Below are 21,686 nucleotides of genomic sequence, written 5' to 3' on the forward strand. Positions count from 1 at the left end.
GCCAACATGCAACATGGTGAGCAAAGCTTTCCAAAACGTGGACTGAGCCTTTACTCTCTGGCTTTCTGCTCTGTGGTTCTCAGCAGAAAACTCAACCAAACGAAGAGCTTAAGCAGATCCTCCTTACACCTGAGGCTCAGTGCACAAAGGGCCTTCGGTAACCCCAGTGGATAGTACTAAGCCCTGCCTTTTGGGCTCATAAATAATCATAATCATAAGGATTCATCCCAGTACACTTTTTCACAAAATGCTCAAAATATACATCCTTTCAACACACTCAGTACTGTTTGCCTTTAATGATCTACACCTGTGTACTGTAATGATTTATAATCACACTTTCCGGTGTCACCCAGAAGAAGATTCCCTTTTCAGTCCCTTGATTCTTATATGAGAAATGATTCATATGGCTCACGCTGTTCAATTTCCACATACGTCAGCAGAAATGGCAAAAACAATGAGAGATTTTCATACTGTCATGTTTTCCAAGTTTTCTCAAGCTTTCTTCCACGTCTTCTCAGAGAGGTTTTCCCTGGCACTGTGTTTGGCTTGCTCATTAAAGTTCAAAATCTAGATCAAGATTTCTACAAAGCTGCTTTGAGACAATGTCTACTATTCAATGTGCTTTACAAATTAATTTAATTTAACTGAATTAACCACAAGAAATACTACTAAATGACCTGAAACCTGGTACATGAGTACATATCCTCATTGGTGGATTATTACCAGCTACTCAAAAAGAGCCTCACCACGAGGTGAGGAACAAGCCATTGTTTTTGTCACTGTGAGTTCAGCACTAAGGAGGAAAGTGTGATGTTAGAGGGTGCTGTTCCTCCCCTGGAGAAACCATCACACTGACACCAACAGTGACGCGCCTGAGTATGCAATACAATCCCGTCCATCAACAACCACAGGCATCAATACCATGCAAGTCTAGTGGGCGTCTAATAAATGTGTCCTGGAGTCTCATTTATCAACCGTGCGAAGGCATGATTTTGTGTGTAAACAGTGTATATGCACATTTCTACACACAGAATGTGAAAGTTATTCTTGTCTGTGAGGATGTGCATATACTTTGAACTACTCGTAACCATGTGTATGCAGAAACCCTGTGTGGCAGAAAAGTCACTGGTAAACTGATTATGAATAAAATAACTAGCAAATTGATTATGAGGCGCTCCCATCTCACTCACTGGCAGTCATGTCTACAGAACAGAGTAATGCTGATTATGATGCACGTGACACATTAAATGTAAACCAAATTCATATAAAATACGCATCTAAAGATTGATTATAATGATGCCGTGCTTGACGGTTTGGCTCAGGTAGCTTTGTTTTTAAAGACCACAGGAAACTCTTTGCTGAGCGTGATGCGTGGCTCATCAGTCACTGTCGCTTGCCCAGTGCAGTTTTAGTTGATCTCTGCCAGCAAATCGTCCTACATTTGGAGAGACCAACAGAATGGAACAACAGCATCCCCATGCATGCTCAATCCTCTAGTCTAGGGTTTTGAGATGTTTCTTTATGTAACTGTATGAGAATGTGAGGACGTTATCAACATCCATACAGCTGCGTGTACACACATGCGAAAAAAGTCAATTTCCTTCTGCATCACGGCGACTCTAACAGCAGAAGTTGAACTTGTCCTGCGCACACTCGGATAAATGAGACCCCCGAATCTTGTGCAATTATGAACTGAAGGTTGAAAAAGGATCAGGGACCTACATGAATTTAGCTCAGGAGTGACAAGCAGCCACACCCCGAAAGCAGCTGGCTAAATTTTTATCAACAGCCAATCAGAGACAGGAATCTCACCATGTTGAGGGGAGCACTGTGATTGTCCGCTGATGGCATTTTTGAGCATTTCCATGTTAGATCTATATTCCTCTAGCAGAGAACGAGCCCAGCCCTCACGGGTCTTAGTGGCGTCACTGTAGTGCATCCAGTGCTGACAGGTCTCACCTACACACGGAGACACAGTAAAGAAAAACGTCATCAGAGTAACCTCTAACAGCAAAGCCTCAGTTACAATATTTCATACTAGGCTTGTGCGATATCGATTTTTCCATGATTGCCATTTTCCTTTTTAAAATTCTGCTAAACAATTTAATCACCTAGAACTGAACGGTGGATTATTAAGTGATTCTGCAGTAATACACAGCAAAAAAAAAAAAAAAACACAAGGCAGCACAAAGCGGCATTTTCTTTATTGATCTGCTCAGTCAAAAAAAAAAAAAAAAACAGTGTATTTAATCTCTTTCTAATTATCCTTACCATTAACATTATTTGTAAAGTGTCATCACTCACAAACATCACTGAATATCGTTGCAATGGAATAATGGTGTAGGGACGATAATACCGTTACATCGCACAAGCCTGTTTCATATGTTTATACCTGCTCTGTGGAACGGATAGTAGTCTATGGTGATGGAACTGAAAGAGAGCTGCATGGCCCCACCTTGAATCCTCTTATCAATCCCTGGAAGAGAGAGAGACAGAGAGAGAGAGAGAGAGAGAGAGAGAGAGAGATGAGGCACAGACAACGCAGGCACAGATTTGTAGGACAACCTATTAGATGCATTTCTTTCACTTTGCTGGTGTGCAGTACCCCTGTCCTTGGCGTGGATGTCGTCGCAGATGTGCAAGTCGAGGTGCGTAATCTGCAGGTGGTGGGAGGTTTCACACACATCGAAGGCATTGAAGAGGTGAGCCATAGAGGCACTTGGGTCTGTTGCGGCTGAGGCCTGCTGTATGTGTACCTGCTGTGCAGAGATGGGCGCTGTTGTTGCCTAACATACACAATAATACACACTGTAACTTACTTACAGAAGATATTTTCTATTACCACTGCAAGTGCAAGAAGAGAACAAGAAAAAAAGACAAAGTGTCAATTTACTCAATAAACAGTCATCAGACAAAATAAGAAATATATGAGAGAGAGAGAGAGAGAGAGAGAGAGCGCCAGGGCAAGAATCAATAAAGCTATAGCCTGCATTTCCTCCTGAAGAAGAATTGGGTCACGGTCAACATGCATGCGTGCACACACACACACACACACATACACACACACACACACACACACCTGAGAAGAGTCAGGTGCCATGCTCTTCCTCTGCAGCGCTGATTTCTCCATGGCCTCACTCAGAGACTTGGCGTACTGCACCATGGCTTTGAGCTGCGAGTCCGTCAGCACCCACAGCAGGTCGTCCAGGATCAGGATCAGTTTAGACGCTACAACATGGCAGTCCTTCATCTGAAAACACAGCAAGGAATGTGTGTTAGATAGAAAGCTCTAGATATTAGATATTGAAGCAGACTCTGTTTTATGTGAGATAAAATAGGAGGAAATAAAGTTGAGATCCCTAGACAAAAAAAATTAATTGCATGTAGCCTACATCTGTTGAAGCCTGGCAATCCTTTGCATTGCGCATCCTGGATTTCATACAACATGTACGCTAAAGCATGAACATTCCCCCCACTGTGGTGGCACAATTCACTGGTCACTGAAACTGGACAGCTGAAGTGTGGCTGAAGTTTTTCTAATCTTCAGCTGTCCAGTTTCAGTGAGTCTGTGATCATGATGGCCTCAGATTCCTGTTCTTGGCTGACAGGAGAGGAACCTGATGTGGTCTTCTGCTGCTGTAGCTCATCCACTTCAAGGTTCAGTGTGTTGTGCATGCTGAGATGCTTTTCTGCTCACCACTGTTGTAAAGTGTGATTATTTGAGTTACTATATCCTTCCTGACAGCTTGAACCAATCTGGCCATTCTCCTCTGATCTCTCTTATCAACAAGGTGTTTCCTCCCACAGAACTGTCTCTCACTCAGTGTTTTTTGTTTTTCGTACCATTCTGTGTAAACTCTAGAGACTGTTGTGTGTGAAAATCCCAGGAGATCAGCAGTTTCTGAAAAACTCAAACCTGCCCATCTGGTACCAACAACCATGCCACGGTTAAAGTCACAGAGATCACACTTTTTCTTCATTCTGATGTTTGACGTGAACATTAACTGAAGCTCTTGACCTGTATCTGCATGAGTTTATGCACTGTGCTGCTGCCACATGATTGGCTGATTGGATAACTGCACTGTACAGGTGTTCTTAATAAAGTGGACGGTGAGTGTAGAACAATAGATATAAAGCTTACCCTCCTCTTAAGTGTGACTCTGATCTTGGACTGATTGGTGATGAGACGGATAGGGGCACTGAGCACCTCGTGTTCAGAGCTCTGGATGGCATCAGCCTCAATCCGGATCATCTGCCAGCTAACCTCCTTAAAGGTCAGGATCTACACCACAACACACACTGAATCTGAGCACACACACATCTCCGTACGCTCCCATGTGTTTATATATGCAAGTGTTTGTACCTCTCCACGAGCAGGGTCCTGAATGCGTGTGTAGCGCAGGTCGCTGGTCACCCAGCTGGTGTTCACGCTGTAGACCTGCAGCTGAGAGAGCTCAAACGATGCATTGAAGGCCTTGGCACTGATCCGGATAATGATGGAATTCACAGACAGAGAAATGCCCTCTACTACCTTCTCAGCAAAACCATACTCACTGAAATAGAGAAAAGGAGCAAAAGCCACGTTCACAAAAGAAAATAAAAGCCAAAGATAAGGAACGTCCTTCAGGTGTGAAGCAAGCAATACTGACCTTTGACCTGAGGCTGTTGCTATGGGAGAGGGTCCATTGGGTGGGCGTGGCTCATCACAGGTGCTCATTTCCATCACAACTTTGTCCAGTGACTGAAAGACAGTTGAACAATTTGACCTATTACAGACCTCATAAAATATCTCGAGCACCGTGTAGATAGACCAGAGATGAGTTCCAGTTTTTATCTTTACTATAAAACTTCTAAAAGTGCATGTTTATAAAAAACAGTGTTACTGTACAGAAAGGACACCAGGTATAGTAGGTGAAGTGAGTGGCAACACTTACCAGGGTTATAGGATGTGTTTTCAGCTTGGTCCATGGGATCTGATTGAACACACACACACACACACACACACACACACACACAGTTACTTTAACCATTTAAAAAACTAAGAGAACCTAAGATATGTCATACATTGTGGTTTTCCTTCTATGTGAAATCACAGCAACAATCTACTCCACATCTGGAGTCCAACATCAGCAGATGTTGATCGAGAGTGGGTTTGCACAGGCATGCAATTTGGTTTAGGGTTAGGATTAAGAAGATAATAACACAGTCTACACACTTCTCTTGTTTAAACCCAGCTAACGAGCATGTGTGTGTTTGGGAATGCAACCCGAACAAACTGGTCCAGCACCTTTGCTGGTGATTCAGGGCTTAATAACACTAACCAGGCTTTAACAACAGGCCAAGCCCTACAACTCATTGCGTCAGAGTGTGTGTGTGTGTGTGTGTGTGTGTAATCCACTTATTATGTAGCTCTCAGACTCCTTCACAATATTTTTGATATTTGAGTGATGTAACAGCTGACTGGTGGCTTTGTTAAGTAATGCTAATACAGACCTAACAATACTACTGAAAACAATTTTAGACTTTTTTTTTTTTTTTTTTTTACAAATATGTCCACTGAAAGGATATCACCACATACACACACAGACACACACACTCACACACAACCCCAAACAAGTAAACGCACACATACACACATGCACACGCACACACTCTGTTAAAGACTTATTATACAAATGAAACAGAAAGACAGAAAGAAAAGAAAGAAAGAAGGAAAGAATAAGGAAAAATAGTAAAGGAATAAAACTGAAAATGAAAGAAATGCTTAAACTTTGTTTTTTCGGAAACACCACATCAGTTTTTACTGAGTACTGAACAAAGCCAGTATAATCCACTGGTGATATGAGGCCAATGTGGTCCTTATATGGGGCCGATACAGGGACGATATGGAGACGATACAATGCTGATATGGGGACGATATGGAGTTGATATAGGGCTGATACTGTGCTGATGCGGGGCTGATACTGTGGTGATACGGGGCTGATACTGTGGTGATACGGGGCTGATACTGTGCTGATACGGGGCTGATACTGTGCTGATACGGGGCTGATACTGTGCTGATACGGGGCTGATACTGTGCTGATACGGGGCTGATACTGTGGTGATACGGGGCTGATACTGTGGTGATACGGGGCTGATACTGTGCTGATACGGGGCTGATACTGTGCTGATACGGGGCTGATACTGTGGTGATACGGGGCTGATACTGTGGTGATACGGGGCTGATACTGTGGTGATACGGGGCTGATGCTGTGGTGATACGGGGCTGATACTGTGCTGATACGGGGCTGATACTGTGCTGATACGGGGCTGATACTGTGGTGAAACGGGGCTGATACTGTGGTGAAATGGGGCTGATACTGTGGTGATACGGGGCTGATACTGTGGTGAAATGGGGCTGATACTGTGGTGAAATGGGGCTGATACTGTGGTGAAATGGGGCTGATACTGTGGTGAAACGGGGCTGATACTGTGGTGATACGGGGCTGATACTGTGGTGATATGGGGCTGATACTGTGGTGAAATGGGGCTGATACTGTGGTGATACGGGGCTGATACTGTGGTGAAATGGGGCTGATACTGTGGTGATATGGGGCTGATACTGTGGTGAAATGGGGCTGATACTGTGGTGATATGGGGCTGATACTGTGGTGATATGGGGCTGATGCTGTGGTGAAATGGGGCTGATGCTGTGGTGATACGGGGCTGATACTGTGGTGAAATGGGGCTGATGCTGTGGAGAAATGGGGCTGATGCTGTGGTGATACGGGGCTGATGCTGTGGTGATACGGGGCTGATGCTGTGGTGATACGGGGCTGATGCTGTGGTGAAATGGGGCTGATGCTGTGGTGATACGGGGCTGATGCTGTGGTGATACGGGGCTGATGCTGTGGTGATACGGGGCTGATACTGTGGTGAAATGGGGCTGATGCTGTGGTGAAATGGGGCTGATACTGTGGTGATATGGGGCTGATACTGTGCGTGAAGTGGAGCTACTTCTCACCCGGATCGCTGCCTTGTTGCAGAAGACCTTGGTGATGGCCAACCACGTGGGCAGATCCAGCATGTTCTGCAGCACCTCCTCATCCAGCTCCAGATTGGTCAGCTGACCCTCCCCCTTCAACGTGCTCAGGTTGATCTTATCTGGGGACAGGTTCTTAGCAAACCTAGAGAGAGAATGTTTTATTATACTTCTGTACAAGGAGCAGATGAGTGTGTAAGGAATTTAGTTATGAATTAGTTACAAGCTGTAAGTAAACGGAGTAAGAGTTAAGTCCATGTCTGTGACTGTCCATGACGGTAGAGCTTGCAGCTTAAAACCTACCGTGGAGTATGATAACTGACACAACCACTAACACTCCCACTGGTGAATAGTTTTGTTAGAAGTAAACACAGGTATGAGAATGCTCCATGTCCCTGATTTGGTTTATCACAAACAGTGCTTTAGTGCTTACTACCACTGTTGATAAACAGAGATAAATGCAATGCTTCATTCTGCAAGAAGAAGAGGAAGCTGTTTGCTGGTGTCAAAACCTCACACAGTGCCACCTGCACAACACACCTCCTCTTTGGACTTTGCACATAATGTTAAGGCCAATGTTACCACTGCTGCTATCTTTGGAGCTACAGGCAGAGACATTTAAACTGACTGAACTCTGATAAATGTCACAGAGCACAACTCCTAAATAAAGCCAGCTTTACAATGAACAATTATCAGCCCGATTTTCCTCTCTCAGGCACAATCACACAGTGTAACGGAAAATCTTTGGTGAGGAGTTGAGATCAGTGGTGTTGAGTTGAGAACTCATAATGTGACACGCTCACCAGCGGCCGACTTGCGACCAAAGATCACCAACGACAAAGTTCACTTGAGTGTGAGCGCTGATCCTGGTAACACTCGCCTAAAATCCACTTTCTGAAATCCACTATTATGAAAATGTGAAACTTTTTCATGCTTTCCTGTGCTGTGTTGCTGTGCACCCAGTGTGGCAGAATTTCCTTTAATCGTAGGATCTTCACTGTATAATCTGACACGGAGAACACGTCTGTCACAGAATTCTGCCATGATTTCACTGGGACCATCTCGTACAGTGTGATAAACAACAACTATAACAGACAGCTGGAATTGTGCAGAGTAAAACTGGCTTAACATGAACACAAGCACTCTTGAATGACGAGTTTTTAAATGTTTAAAGTGTAAATTCCACAGAAGTTGCTCTGCTTAGTGCGGTGGACGAGATAAGCATCCTGCTCTACTGCTGCAGCTTCCTTTTTCACAAGCACGAGTGTGCAAAACGTTTGAGTACAGCACAGCTCACTACACCACAGGCCAGGTTTGTGTGTGTGGAGATCCATAGCCCTGAAGCTGCTCTGTATGAACACTTTGTGTAATGCCAAAATATGCAGCACACTGCGGTTTACTTTTACTGGGACTGATGAAAGTTGCATGTTGTTTTCAATCTCAGTGGCACATTTACAATTTGTCAATAAAAAAGCCTGTACAGTTCTTTGGTTTGAGCGTTCACATAGCACACACGCTAAACCCTGCCCCCAGCAGGTAACACAACATGACTAATCCTGTTTCAGAGGGTGAAGGATCAAAGAGTAAAAGCAGCACAGCTACCCTACAGAAATCTCACCTAGTCTTACTATAGTCTTACTATAGTCTTATTATAGTCTTACAGCCCGTTGATGAGAAGATTAAACCACAGGATATATAGACTGTCCAGTTCCACCCACGTCCTCTGCAGCACGTCTTCATAGCAGTAACTTCACAGTACAGGTGGGAAATATGACGGAAATATCATATCACAATGCTTATGGACAATGAATTACCAGCAATACAGTAGTACTGCATCCTTTTTGTTATGCAAAATTAAACAAATATTGAACAGTAACATTTTACAGTTGCTCCCAATTTGCAACTATCTGAAAAAAAAAAAGAAAAACATATGACAATGTACACAATGTTTCAGAAAGATGTATATCAAATTCATCACGTTATCAATACTATATGCCATATTGCCCAGCCCTACTTCATAGCAAGATCAACAACTTCACTAGTTTACCAGTTCTACCAGTTTTACATTTACAAAAAACACTGCATGCAGAGAAAAGCACCTGACACCTGCCGTAAAACACGAGGGCGGATCCCTGACGCTTTGGGGAAGTTTTGTGGCTGGTGGCTGAGGGGCTTTTGTGAAGATATTTCAATCCAAAAGTCTACCAGCAGATACAGACTGGCCACAGACAGAGCTTTCAACAAGATGATGAGACATCATACTTCCAAACAAACACAGAAATCATTCAAGAAACACAAATCAGTGTTATGCAATGACAATCTCAGTCTCCTGATTTGAATGCTGCTGAAAACCTGCGCTCTGAGAGGAAGAGGGAAGTCCACATGCACAAACACAAGATTATAATGTTCTGCGTGGAGGACTGGATCAAGTTTCATCAAACGTCAGTGCTGTTATTCTCTCCAGGGCAGGTGTCACAAATGTTAATGGCAAGGGATGATTCTGAAACCAGTGTTCTGGAGGAAAAAAGGCACGACCTTTTGGTAATATACATGAATGTCTACCTGTGTCATTGTTTTAATATATTCATTTTGCTCATTTCCATGAAGGCTACCAGTAACTCTGGAGGGAACATCCTTAAATGACAGTCACATGACTCAGCTAAAGCTGTTTGGTTAGAGATGGCACTGATTCACACCCGTATCAGTATCAAGCCGATACCAGCAAAAAAAAAAAAAAAAAAAGGTGGACCATATCTGATCCTGTAACAAACAGCATTTGAATTGGATTCAGAAAATAAATTTATTTTTCAAACTGACTTGATTATAGTTATACTTTACACTTTATTGTGTTTATAATATTTACAAGTAATTTTGTGTAAAAGAGTTTAACTGTGAATTCCTTCAAGTAAAAATAAAAAAACATTTCCAAGCATTTTTTTAAACTTTTAAAAACTTTTTAAAGCTGATATTCCAGGTTTCAGTATCGATATCGGAAAAGAAAAAGTGTTATCGCTACTTTTTTACGAGTAAGTGAATAAAATGTATTTCTAAATCAGAGCTGTATTTTATTAGTAACTGTAGTTCAGTTGTGACCTTTGCACTACTTACTCTCAGTGAAGGCCTCTCTCCCTCCTTTATTTCTCAGCAGACACAGTAGAAGCCATCCAGGCCTCCAGTATAAATTATTGAAGGCGTGTTGTTCAGAGCCAGCCTGTCTTTACAACACACAGGCCTGGCCAAGTCACACACACACACACACACAATTCAGAAGGTGCGAGGAACCAGGGCCATATCTGTCCTTGAGATGTTTAGCCAGTTAAATATTCATTCTAAAACAGCAGCATTCTCTAGGCCACATGGCAGCTCAGTCGGCTGGAGCGGCTCTCGGCCTGGCCAGTGGCCACTCGAGCTCGACGAGACACATTCATATCCAAGTTTCCTCTCTCTCTCACAGCGGCATGCATTTTTCATAAGTTCTGCTGAAGGTGGAAGATCAGGCCACCAAAACGATCAAGGACCCCATTTACCCCATCATTTCATGCCACCTGTATCTGGATTGTGTCCTGATAAGATTTTAACCACATGCATTTACACTTGTAGTACACTTTACACATCCACCTGTGGATCCGGAGCATCAGCATTTGTGGGTTTTTCATTATGTTCTCAACATGGCCAAAAAGAAAGCGCTTTCTTCAGAAACCCTTCAGTCTATCGCTGTTGTGAGAAATGAAGGCTATTCCATGAGAGAAACTGAGAGTCTTTGTGACTGGCTAATAAACGGAAAATGAGCAGAAGTGTTATGGGCAGTCTAATCTAAGTCGGAGGTGTTTGCATCACAGAGAAGAACATTTGTGAGAAGCAGCACAAATGAGAAGACGCTGAAGGAGAGCTTACACCATCTGTAAAGCACAGTGGAGGAAATGCGATGGTCTGGGGTGCTTTAATGCTGGTAAAGGGGCAAATTTGTACAGGGTGAAAGTAAATCATTATTTCTAATCTTGTCAATGTCTTGACTATATCTTCTATTCATTTTGCAACTTATTTGATGAATAAAAGTTTGAGTTTTCATGGAAATTGTGAACCTTTTGAATGGTAGTTTGTGTCAGAACTCGTAACTAAATCATAACTAATCTTTCCTAAGATTCAGTATGAACAGATTTAACTTAAAAACTTAAAATGTAACATTTTAAAGCACACCGAGATGCTTTTGTGATCAAACGTTATGTGGTCACGTGTGTCCCTGACCGCCTCTGAAGATGGCCTCAGTGATCGGACCACAGTGCGCCTCCGAGAGCCTCCGAGAGCCTCGTTCACACCTGTCCTCAGCACTGTCCACTAACGATCAGATCACCCAGGACACGAGGTCATGTCAGGTGTGAACAGGGCTTTTCATTTCTGTTAGCGACTCGAAAATAAAATCCATATTAATAATTTTTAATAACCGACATTATCAAATATTTCGACTAACCGTTGCAGCCCTGGACATTTGTAAATAACATTGAGCCACTTCTGCCCTGGCACTGGATCTTTTCTTCTTGCAGATGATGTACTGAGGCACCTGGTGCCTGACTGCATCCCTGACACACGCGATCTGTCGTCTTGGCAAGCTCAGTTTCCTAGCTGGCCAACATGGAAAGGTTTCATTTATTCTCCTCTGATTATTTTTCCAAATAAAGTTTAAAGTGGTTATAGGCTTAAAGGCTCTATCTGGCAAAATCTCCTAAAAGAACATCATAAATCATGTGCTATGAACTTTAAGGTGGCTTTAATAATTGAATAGCCTTGACTTTTTGTCCCTGCATTCCTGGTCTTGTCGTCTTATTTATGAGTCTATGGATGTTTCATCAAGTTTCTTGATGTTCTGTCATCCTGGTAGCTCTAGTAACTGTATTTAAAGGCAATAGCTTGCCATGCAGATACCATGTGTATAATAAATACTATGCAGTGTCAGCTCAACACAAGTAGTATTAATGGTGCATTACTATTGGTGAGCAGCACTGGGATGCTAGTATTCATGTGCCAGAATATTGTTGTCTCGAATATCACAATACTAAACAATGCCGAGATGAATTTGCTTCTCATATCGTGTATCGCGTTATTTCCATTTAATATTCATTACGAGCTCCACCTCCTCTTACACACTAGACAGCAGCATCAAGTTTGCGTACAGAGCGTAAAGTTTGCGAGTGGGACCCTAACTGCCTTGAAGCATGCTTACTTACCAGTCCAAAACGTTAAGCTAATCAGAAGAAAGTGTTATGGCACGAGAGTCAAACACAACACCTGCAACCTCGCTTCATTCGGCCCGCATGAACTTGTAGTAGTACGCTACTGCTCAACTTCTTCACACTGTCCAGGATTCACAGCAGATCCGAGGCGTGGTTACCGTAAACCGCTGTATATATGAGCACGCTGGTTTCTATCGCAGCTAGCTTGAAACACGGGTTAAAATCAACGCCTGCGTGTTGCGCTTGATGGGAGTCACACTCGCGTCCAGAACAATTCAGAAGCATGTTGTGTGTTGTGCTGGCAGTGATGTAACCAGAAATTAATTTTGGGGGGATGAGGAAACATACACTATAAAATCATGATTGTTTTGTCATCTGTACAGTTACACTGGTGTCAGACAGCAGTAAGAGCGGTGATGTGATGACATCAAGTTGTTAATTAGCCTAATCATTTAAGATACAATCTACAGTCAAATAATCTTTTCATATTAATAACGTTGCCATAAAATACATTTATGACACTGAATAAGATTAAAATAATGTTAATAATAGGAGAAAATTACGCCTTATTTTATATAAATCCTGATCTAATTTTCTTACAATACAATGTATTGATTTGTTTTCATTACAAAATAAATGTATTAAAATTTTATATTTTATTTGGGTCAATATCGTCTCTCGTGTAAATGTCATCTCGTGAAGCCTGTATCAGGATATGTGGCTTTAGTGAATCATCTCATGCCTAGATGCCAGAAAAGAACACACTCAACACACTCTCACTTCCTCAAATCCACAAGGTCACATCAGCAGTTCAGCTTTGACCCTGCAGAGCAACGAACAAACGAACAGCTCAGGAATTCCACTTACAGGACAAACAAAAGTCAGTCCACCGGGTGTATAATTAACATTCTACGTCACGCCAGTGCAAACACAGACAGGTGATTCCATACCAGATCAGCCAGGGTGGAACCACACGTCACAGATTTCACTGACTTTTGTTTACAATTTAAATCAGCAGCTGTCACTGTCACTGAAATCGTGGCTCGCTAGTGTGAACGCAGGGATACACAGATTTTCATGTAATGACACCACGGTCAAACACTGTACTTTTCTGTATAATTATAAAACAGCAAACTGCGTGAGTCAGGTCCACGCCTGGCTGTCCGTAACACACCGAGCGACCCACTGGCTACACGCTACACAACCCCCGTCACGATCCACTGAGCAGGACCAAACACGCCGCGGGAGGTTCAGACTTGTAACGGTCATTTGCAACAACAAAACCGCAAAGATCCTGAACGCATTTATGAATAAGCGTTGCTGAGACGTGGTTATCTGTCCAGAGGAGACATTATAACTGTGTAACTGGTAGCACTTGTCTGCACAACTCACAACAACATTCCAGCCCTAACGCTCACCTTATCAGCACTGCTAACCCTCTGGATTTACACGATGAACTCATCTACCAGACCTGCCAAGGTGCTTCATTAAAGCTTCACACACACACACACACACACACACACACACACACACACACACACACACACAGTCTTTTAGAAAAGGTGGATTAGATTACAGCTCTTCCAGCTCACCCATAAAAATTAATAATGCAAATAGGGTGTCTTATTAATAGCCACAAACTAATAACAGTTTAGCATTAAAAGGTAAAACTGCTGTCACCGTTCAGGTGTGTTAGTTGTGTATCTGGACTTTTGTGAGCTCCTGGACCTTTATAAATTTTAGTTGAACACCCGTGTGCTAGTCCTTCTCCAGCTCACGTCACAGCTGCTGGTTATACGAGCTGAGAAAGCAGGTTTGGTCGCCTCACCACCAGCGCGTAAAGCCATGAGCCCATGTGCCCTTCAACCAATCACTGACCACCATCGTTCCTAACAACCAATCACTGACCACCATCGTTCCTAACAACCAATCACTGACCACCATCGTTCCTAACAACCAATCACTGACCACCATCGTTCCTAAACAACCAATCGCTAACCACCATCGTTCCTAAACAACCAATCGCTGACCACCATCGTTCCTAACAACCAATCACTGACCACCATCGTTCCTAAACAACCAATCGCTGACCACCATCGTTCCTAAACAACCAATCGCTGACCACCATCGTTCTCATCAACCAATCACTGACCACCATCGTTCCTAACAACCAATCGCTGACCACCATCGTTCCTAAACAACCAATCACTGACCACCATCGTTCCTAAACAACCAATCGCTGACCACCATCGTTCCTAACAACCAATCACTGACCACCATCGTTCCTAAACAACCAATCGCTGACCACCATCGTTCCTAACAACCAATCACTGACCACCATCGTTCCTAACAACCAATCACTGACCACCATCGTTCCTAAACAACCAATCACTGACCACCATCGTTCCTAAACAACCAATCGCTGACCACCATCGTTCTCATCAACCAATCACTGACCACCATCGTTCCTAACAACCAATCGCTGACCACCATCGTTCCTAAACAACCAATCACTGACCACCATCGTTCCTAAACAACCAATCGCTGACCACCATCGTTCCTAACAACCAATCACTGACCACCATCGTTCCTAACAACCAATCACTGACCACCATCGTTCCTAAACAACCAATCGCTGACCACCATCGTTCCCATCAACAAATCGCTGACCACCATTGTTCTCATCAACCAATCACTGACCACCATCGTTCCCATCAACCAATCACTGACCACCATCGTTCCTGATAACCAATCACTGACCCTCACTGACCCTCACTGTCCACACTTCTTGATTTTAAACGTTCTTCTTGGAGATATTTCCAGTCATGGAGTTCTTCCATCCGTTTTGTTTCCTTCACCACTCCTCACTACCACTGTTAGTGTCTGTCTGTGTTCTTGGTAGACGCTATCGTATTTTACAGTTATAGTAATAATGTGGAAAAGCATCGTGGTGCCGTGACCGAAGATGACCTCTTTCTATAAGAATAAACTATAATCTATTATTTTCTATTAGGAGAGATTCGGTTAGACAGACTGTTACTGTCTTCAGAAAATCACCATATAGCCTTTTTGTTTTTTTTTTTGATATGCAAATGACCAATCAATGAACATGCAAATTAGCCTGTGACGTCACCGAGCGACTTTTTGAGCGTGCTGTAGCTAACTTTCCCCTGAACAGAGCTGACAAACCCTGTGAAAAAAGTTGTCTTGTGCATTATTCAGCTGATTGAAGCTGATTATCACTGATCCACATCATTACAGAGAGGCTGCTTTGTAATAAAGGCGTAATGACGCGTTATGACCTGACACTGAGTTCCCTGAGCTGAACTTCTCTCTGAAACTCACACACACACACACACACACACACACACAGGGAGGAACTGACAGGGGAAGCCCTGAAATCTGTTATTCCTGTCTACACAAGAGGAAGCTGACTGGGAAACACATAAGTATTCATCTGACTAGCGAGAGCTCCACCTTGGCTGCGTCCCACACGGGCTCCTGCAGTGTGTGTAGTGCACTGGGGAGGGTGCAGGAGCCGCGACTCCACCGCTGCTCAGGAAGTGCACTGCTCAGGGATTGAGACTGAACCGCCGCCAGGACACCATCAGGTCCTCAGTGCAGCTAGCCATCGGGCCAGCTAGAGAGGCTAGGCAGATAGCTCTCAGGGCTCATGAAGCTTGTTAGAACTGCACAGTGTGAGGAAGAAGAGTGAGGATGAAGAGTGAGGATGGAGAGTGAGGATGAGATGAACACTGACCTGGAAAGGTGCTTGAGGATCTGCTTCTTGATCAGTCCGGCCATGACTGTGTACTAATGAATGATTTATCCACACACCGGGAGCCAGTATTCCGGTTCAGTACACTCGATGTCTCGTTTCATCCCGACGAACACACACACACACACACACACACACACACACGCAGGCGAGTTAAAGGTCAGAGCTCCAGCTCGGCGTGAGCAGGAGGACACGGAGCCCGGGTTAATCACTCAGCCCGCTCCACTGTCAGCGCCATACTAACGCACCATCGCCCAGGAAACCAGGCCTGTGGGTGGAGCTAACGCGTCACGTGGGGGCAGGATGCGCGATGACGTCACTCCAGTCCAAATATCCCATCTTGCATCAAGCAACGTGTAAATATGACTCAGAGCTCGTGGGAATACCGGCGGAAACATAAGCACGTAATCATAACTTACTGTTCACACCTACGATTTTTAAAATAGTTCACATTAAACACGGCGCGTGGGTTTTATCGCCTTAACACGTTAATCTGTGTGGATCATTCCACTGTGTAGCTGTGGGGGGGGGGTATGGCGCTGACAGCTGGTTTACCGCCACCTAGTGGAGATTATGGGCAACAAGTAGCTGTGAGGACGCGCTGCACTGGGGTCGTGTGAGACACGTCAGTGCTACAGACTGAGCTACAGCCGTGCTAACGCCTCCCGTGGCACTGTGGTGCACTCTCACACGTGACCCCGCACCCTCACACGTGACCCCGCACTCTCACACGTGACCCCGCACTCTCACACGTGACGTTCGACAAGGAAATACAACGCAAGCCATTTCTAACCCATGTCAAAATAAAACCAGCCCTTCTCGCACCATCGTCCACGCCACGGTTAGAGTCCCAGAGATTTCTAGGAGAGTCCCACATTTTCCCCCATTCTGATGTTTGATGTGAACATTAACTGAAGCTCTTCACCTGCATCTGCATGAGTTTATGATTGGCTGATTACATAACTGCAGGTGTACAGGTGTTCCTAATAAACTGGACAGTGAGTGTATATTTTAAAAAGACAGGTAGTACACTATAATGACCAAACGTATGTGGACCCCTGACCATCACACCCATATGTACATGTTGAACATCCCATTCCAGATTTATTCCCCCTGTGTTTGCTGTTATAATGAGCTCCACTCTTCTGGGAAGCTTTCCACTAGATGTTGGAGCGTGGCTGTGGGGATTTGTGTTCATTCAGCTACAAGAGCATTAGTGAGGTCAGGAGCTGATGTTGGGATGTCGAGGAGGTCTGGGGTTCAGTCGGTGTTCCAGTTCATCCCAAAGGTGTTCAGTGGGGTTGAGGTCAGGGCTCTGTGCAGGACACTCGAGTTCTTCCACTCCAACCTTCACACACCATGTCTTCATGGAGCTCGCTTTGTGCACAGGGGCATTGTCATGCTGGAACAGGTTTGAGCCTCTTAGTTCCAGTGAAGGGAAACTGTAATGCTACAGCACACAGAGACATTCTGTATAATTGTGTGCTTCAGACTTTGTGGTAACAGTTTGGGGAAGAAGCACATATGGGTGTGATCATCAGGGGACATACTTTTGTAATGCCTTGTAGTGTTTTAACAAAATAGTTGAGAAAGTTAAGATGTTAATAAACATAATGAGAAGTCTGGTAAGAATAGGGTGATGAGGCAAATGGTCATCCTTTTTACACCCCTGGGCAAAAAACAGGCCAAGCCCCTAAAGGCAAATATGAAGCTTTTAACAACAAATCACTGGTCAGAAAATTTTTCCTTTTGCTGCAGTGAACTGTTTGTTTGGGGAAAAGCTAGAAACAGGGAAATTCACTTCTATAGTCTTCTTGTACACAAAGGTAAAATCATCATAATGATTAAAATATTTGGTGTAAAATTCAAACTAACACATGTCTGAGTATACAACATTTTCCAAAAATATCTTCTGGGATGTTTTTTTTTCTTAAAAGATTAGTGATTATTTGGTTCTCTGCTGCACCTGATGCAGCTCATCAAGAGCTACAAGACTTAAACATTTAAAGAAATCAAAGGGAAAAGCTCTCGCATACTAACTTCCTTTATCTATTTGTTTCATTCTTGCTCATTTCCTGACCAATGATTGATTTGTTGTTAAGACCATTAAAAGCTTCATATTTAGCAATTTTGGGCTTGACACCCCCCCCCCCCCCTTTTTTTTTTTGCCCAGGAGTGTATAATCACACACAATTTTTAAATTATTTAAAATAAATAAAATAAAATTCTATATGAATAAACACAGATTGTCAACAGTGAGACAGTACTGAGGCTGATCTGGGCATCAGATAAATGTGTAGAGGGAATTAAAAGTGTAGACGTGGCAGCCAAGCAAGCTACAAAGCATGACAGTGTAGAGATTACGGGTCCAATAAGCAAGAGAAGTCGAATCGTTTATCTGCAAGTCAATGAACAAAACAAGAGAATGAGGAAGGTGAGGGAAATGGAGGACGTCTATTTATCATTCAGGAAAACACTGTAGGAATGAAGAGAAGAACGTATAGGATTGAAAACAGGGCACAGGACTAAATTCAACACTTCACATGATACAGGAACACAATACAGGAAGGTGTGATAAACGCAGGTGTGGAAAATACTTTACGTTACTATACATAAGTATTATTTTGGAGTATTTATACTTCGCTGGAGTTTGAGTGAAATTGAACACTTGTACTCTTATTTAATTTCATTTTAAAAAACATACTTTTTATTCCTTACATTTTTATTTAGATCTTCACACAGTTGGTGTCAGACTACTCAGGAGAGTATCAACCTCAATAATGATCAAAAACATTTCTAAACAATATGGCTGCCACATGTCAATCAATTCTAAGAAGGCGGAGCCTAATTAGCCTAATAAGCCTAATTAGCCAGATTCCAAGTACCAACGGGGTTGGAAACTTATTGTTTGGGTTTTTCTTCTCTAAATAAATCATGCAGACCACACATGAGGAGACATGAAGAGACATGAAACTTGTTCAGTAGATAGTACTCTGTCCCGCTACTCAGACAAGCGAGATGGGCCAGACTGGTCCAACTGTGGTGCAGGTACTTTTTGGCCCATACCTCATGAACCGCAAGTCTTACATGCAAAATTCTTTTTTTCTACCGATTCCTTGAGTTCTCGCAATCAAATAAAAAGGCCGCAGGAACCATTTAGTTGTACCAACATACATTTTAAGCTAACCCGTATATGTGAAGACTTTTGTAAACTAGTCCTAGGAGTTTTACACACACACTATGTTGGGATTGCACTAATCAGCGGAGAATGATCCTCAAGCTGGGTGCAGATTAATTTACTCTAACAGTGGTTACTCATGGATTATTAAACAGATTAGCAGATAACTTGAAAGACTTCTTTAGGAGTCGATTCGGAGGCTGTATGCTTAGCTTGAGGACTGATCATCCACAGGGGGAGGGGTTAGGTTCAAATCCCTTTTTCTCAGAAACCATCTGTCTGAAATTGATCTGAAATTTTGCATACTGCTTTGGCGTGCTAATGTCTAAGTGGATTTTAATTGACTGGGCTACTTCAAAATCATGGCCACTGTCAGCCAATCAGATTTCAAGAGGCATTTCACAGGGTTAGCACTGAAATACTGTCATGAAATGTGGAACAATGTGTTTGTCTGTGGTCCCTTTATGATTCAATTTATGCTGGTCACTGGGAGCACTAGTTTCTATATATTCGCCTTTGCTCATTTTTACTAAGAGTGGTAATACTGTATCTCCAGAGCATAGCTACATGCTTGAAACTAGGAAAATTATTGAGCTTTGCATCTAAATCCAAGTAAACTGGTGGAAATGAGGCTTCATAATCAGCACTGAACGTACACACACAGGTTCTGAAAGCAATGCATGGGTTATAATAGTAAGAAAATTGTAGTTCCACAGTTCTTTCTGCTCAGGTTTGAACAATTACACCATTTAGTTATCCTGTATACACTGTTCTTATCTAACCCTCGTCACACACTTCCCCACAGGTGATAATGCTGAGTTCAGACCTGATGTAAACTGCTTTGGAGTGTTTGAGAGAAAACCCCGGGGGGGCTAGTAAGCACAATTTTTTTTATTCTGTAATCAGTGTAAAGGAGATAATAGTAACTGTTTTTCGACTGTGTCGTGTTCACACCCACCAGTTATTAGTGGCAAATAAGACACAGTCACAGCAGTACATTCCTCTTCATGTCTTTTTTTTTTTTTTTTTTTTACTGAGAAGTTGATTGATTTATGCAACATATTAACAGGGTTGTTGAGAAGGATCCCAGAGGCTTGAATGCGATGTTGTAAATCCTGCTTTCAGTCTCAGTCTTTCTCTCTCTCTCTCACACAAACACTCATACTCTCTCTCTCTCACACACACACACACACACACACACACACACACACACACACACACACACACACACACACGACAGGAGGGGCATGCAAAAAGGCACAGTGAGGCTCGGAGGCCAGTGATATGGGGCGTGGTTCATGAGGGGGGGAAAAAAGAGCATATACAAAAATAACCTTTGGAATACAATTTACAAAAAGCATTATTACAATCTTGAGCCTGTGATATCTCAGGAAATAGCCAATAAAACAGCTAACTTTTGGAAAACAAACTATAAACACTGAAAAGGAAAAAGGGGGAAAAAATTGTGATAACAGGAGCAAATAACTTACAGGTCACAGTACATGGGGCATCATGCACAGACTTCTTACATCTTCTGTTAATAAGAATATTTAGCAATAGCACATTTTGTACACCAATAAAACAATGCATATAGGGCTATCAAGGAGTTAGCAGGAAAAATCAAAATATAAATGAACAAACAGACAGTAGTTCTCGGTCCCTATGGGTATATATCTTATTGAATTGTCATAGAAGTCGAAATGTATAGAAAAGAGATGACGGGATTCCCGGGACAGCAATGCATACTACTTTTGGGCTGTCCAATCTGGCTTTATTTTGGCTAGAGAGAAATAAAACAGGATTGTGGTCCCAGTGAGGAGAAAGGCTAGCACCACTGCAGCGAGCCCACGGCAGTCGGTACACACACAGCACCAGGAGTGTGACCGCAGCATGGAAGATTATCTGAATCACAGACTGATTGTTTTGTTAGAAACTAAGCATGGTGCTGAGAGATTTGATCCTCTTTCTCCGATAACACTTAGAGGACAGGAGAGCAGTTGTATTACATCTGTGTGTATGTGATGATGCAGTTAGGGTCGACTGTTGATGGTCCTCGATCATGTCCACTCGGAAGGAGGGTTTCTTGGGCCTTTGGGTTGTGTGCAGCGGTTGCCAAATCCTGATGAAAGAAGAGCAAAGCACAGAAAGGGAACCATGGTGAGATATTTAGTGTACGTGAACAGCATAAACTGTCCTTCCTCAATGTGCTTTTGCACATTTAAAAAAAAACAAAAAAAACCCACGTTTACCCACTGCTATATCTCTACATGTGTTAAAACGCACAGTGGCCCAGCCCCTTGCTACAAAGAACAACTTGCACCCCAGGCAACTGCGTAGTTTTCAGCCCATTTCAAAATTGGCATTCTTAGAATTTTTTTTTTTAAAAAGTCAAAAGAATGCTTTATTCCTTCAACACAACTAATTTTCATTCTGATGTTCACACACTTCATCATAATTTTGAAGGGTAAATGATCTGATAAT

The 21,686-nt window shown here is 43.0% G+C and overlaps 2 protein-coding genes across 8 annotated transcripts in view; both read right to left on the minus strand.

Annotated features, from left to right (window-relative positions):
* The window catches only part of bltp3b (bridge-like lipid transfer protein family member 3B), a 33,259-nt gene extending 16,818 nt beyond the window's left edge, over window positions 1-16,441 (minus strand). Inside the window, exons 1-10 of one of the 5 annotated variants that reach the window (XM_053237252.1) lie at window positions 16,010-16,441; window positions 7,004-7,166; window positions 4,935-4,973; window positions 4,650-4,741; window positions 4,364-4,553; window positions 4,142-4,282; window positions 3,080-3,250; window positions 2,606-2,756; window positions 2,393-2,476; window positions 1,813-1,959 (exon numbers count right to left, since the gene is read on the minus strand). In XM_053237252.1, coding sequence (XP_053093227.1) covers window positions 1,813-1,959; window positions 2,393-2,476; window positions 2,606-2,756; window positions 3,080-3,250; window positions 4,142-4,282; window positions 4,364-4,553; window positions 4,650-4,741; window positions 4,935-4,973; window positions 7,004-7,166; window positions 16,010-16,053 — 1,222 coding nt within the window. In that variant the 5' untranslated portion in view covers window positions 16,054-16,441. Of the gene's footprint in view, window positions 1-1,812; window positions 1,960-2,392; window positions 2,477-2,605; window positions 2,787-3,079; window positions 3,251-4,141; window positions 4,283-4,363; window positions 4,554-4,649; window positions 4,742-4,934; window positions 4,974-7,003; window positions 7,167-16,009 lie in introns of all 5 variants that reach the window. The other 4 variants (XM_053237251.1, XM_053237253.1, XM_053237250.1 and 1 more) reach the window with 4 other exon arrangements.
* Window positions 16,442-20,457: 4,016 nt separating this feature from the next.
* The window catches only part of ptpn12 (protein tyrosine phosphatase non-receptor type 12), a 48,149-nt gene continuing 46,920 nt past the window's right edge, over window positions 20,458-21,686 (minus strand). For all 3 annotated transcript variants that reach the window (XM_053237256.1, XM_026919240.3, XM_026919239.3), the window contains one exon: window positions 20,458-21,324. In XM_053237256.1, the coding sequence (XP_053093231.1) occupies window positions 21,263-21,324 (62 nt within the window). In that variant the 3' untranslated portion in view covers window positions 20,458-21,262. The remainder of the gene's footprint in view (window positions 21,325-21,686) is intronic.

The sequence above is a fragment of the Pangasianodon hypophthalmus genome, chromosome 9 (assembly GCF_027358585.1).
Source record: "Pangasianodon hypophthalmus isolate fPanHyp1 chromosome 9, fPanHyp1.pri, whole genome shotgun sequence".
NCBI classification, from domain to species: Eukaryota; Metazoa; Chordata; class Actinopteri; order Siluriformes; family Pangasiidae; genus Pangasianodon; species Pangasianodon hypophthalmus.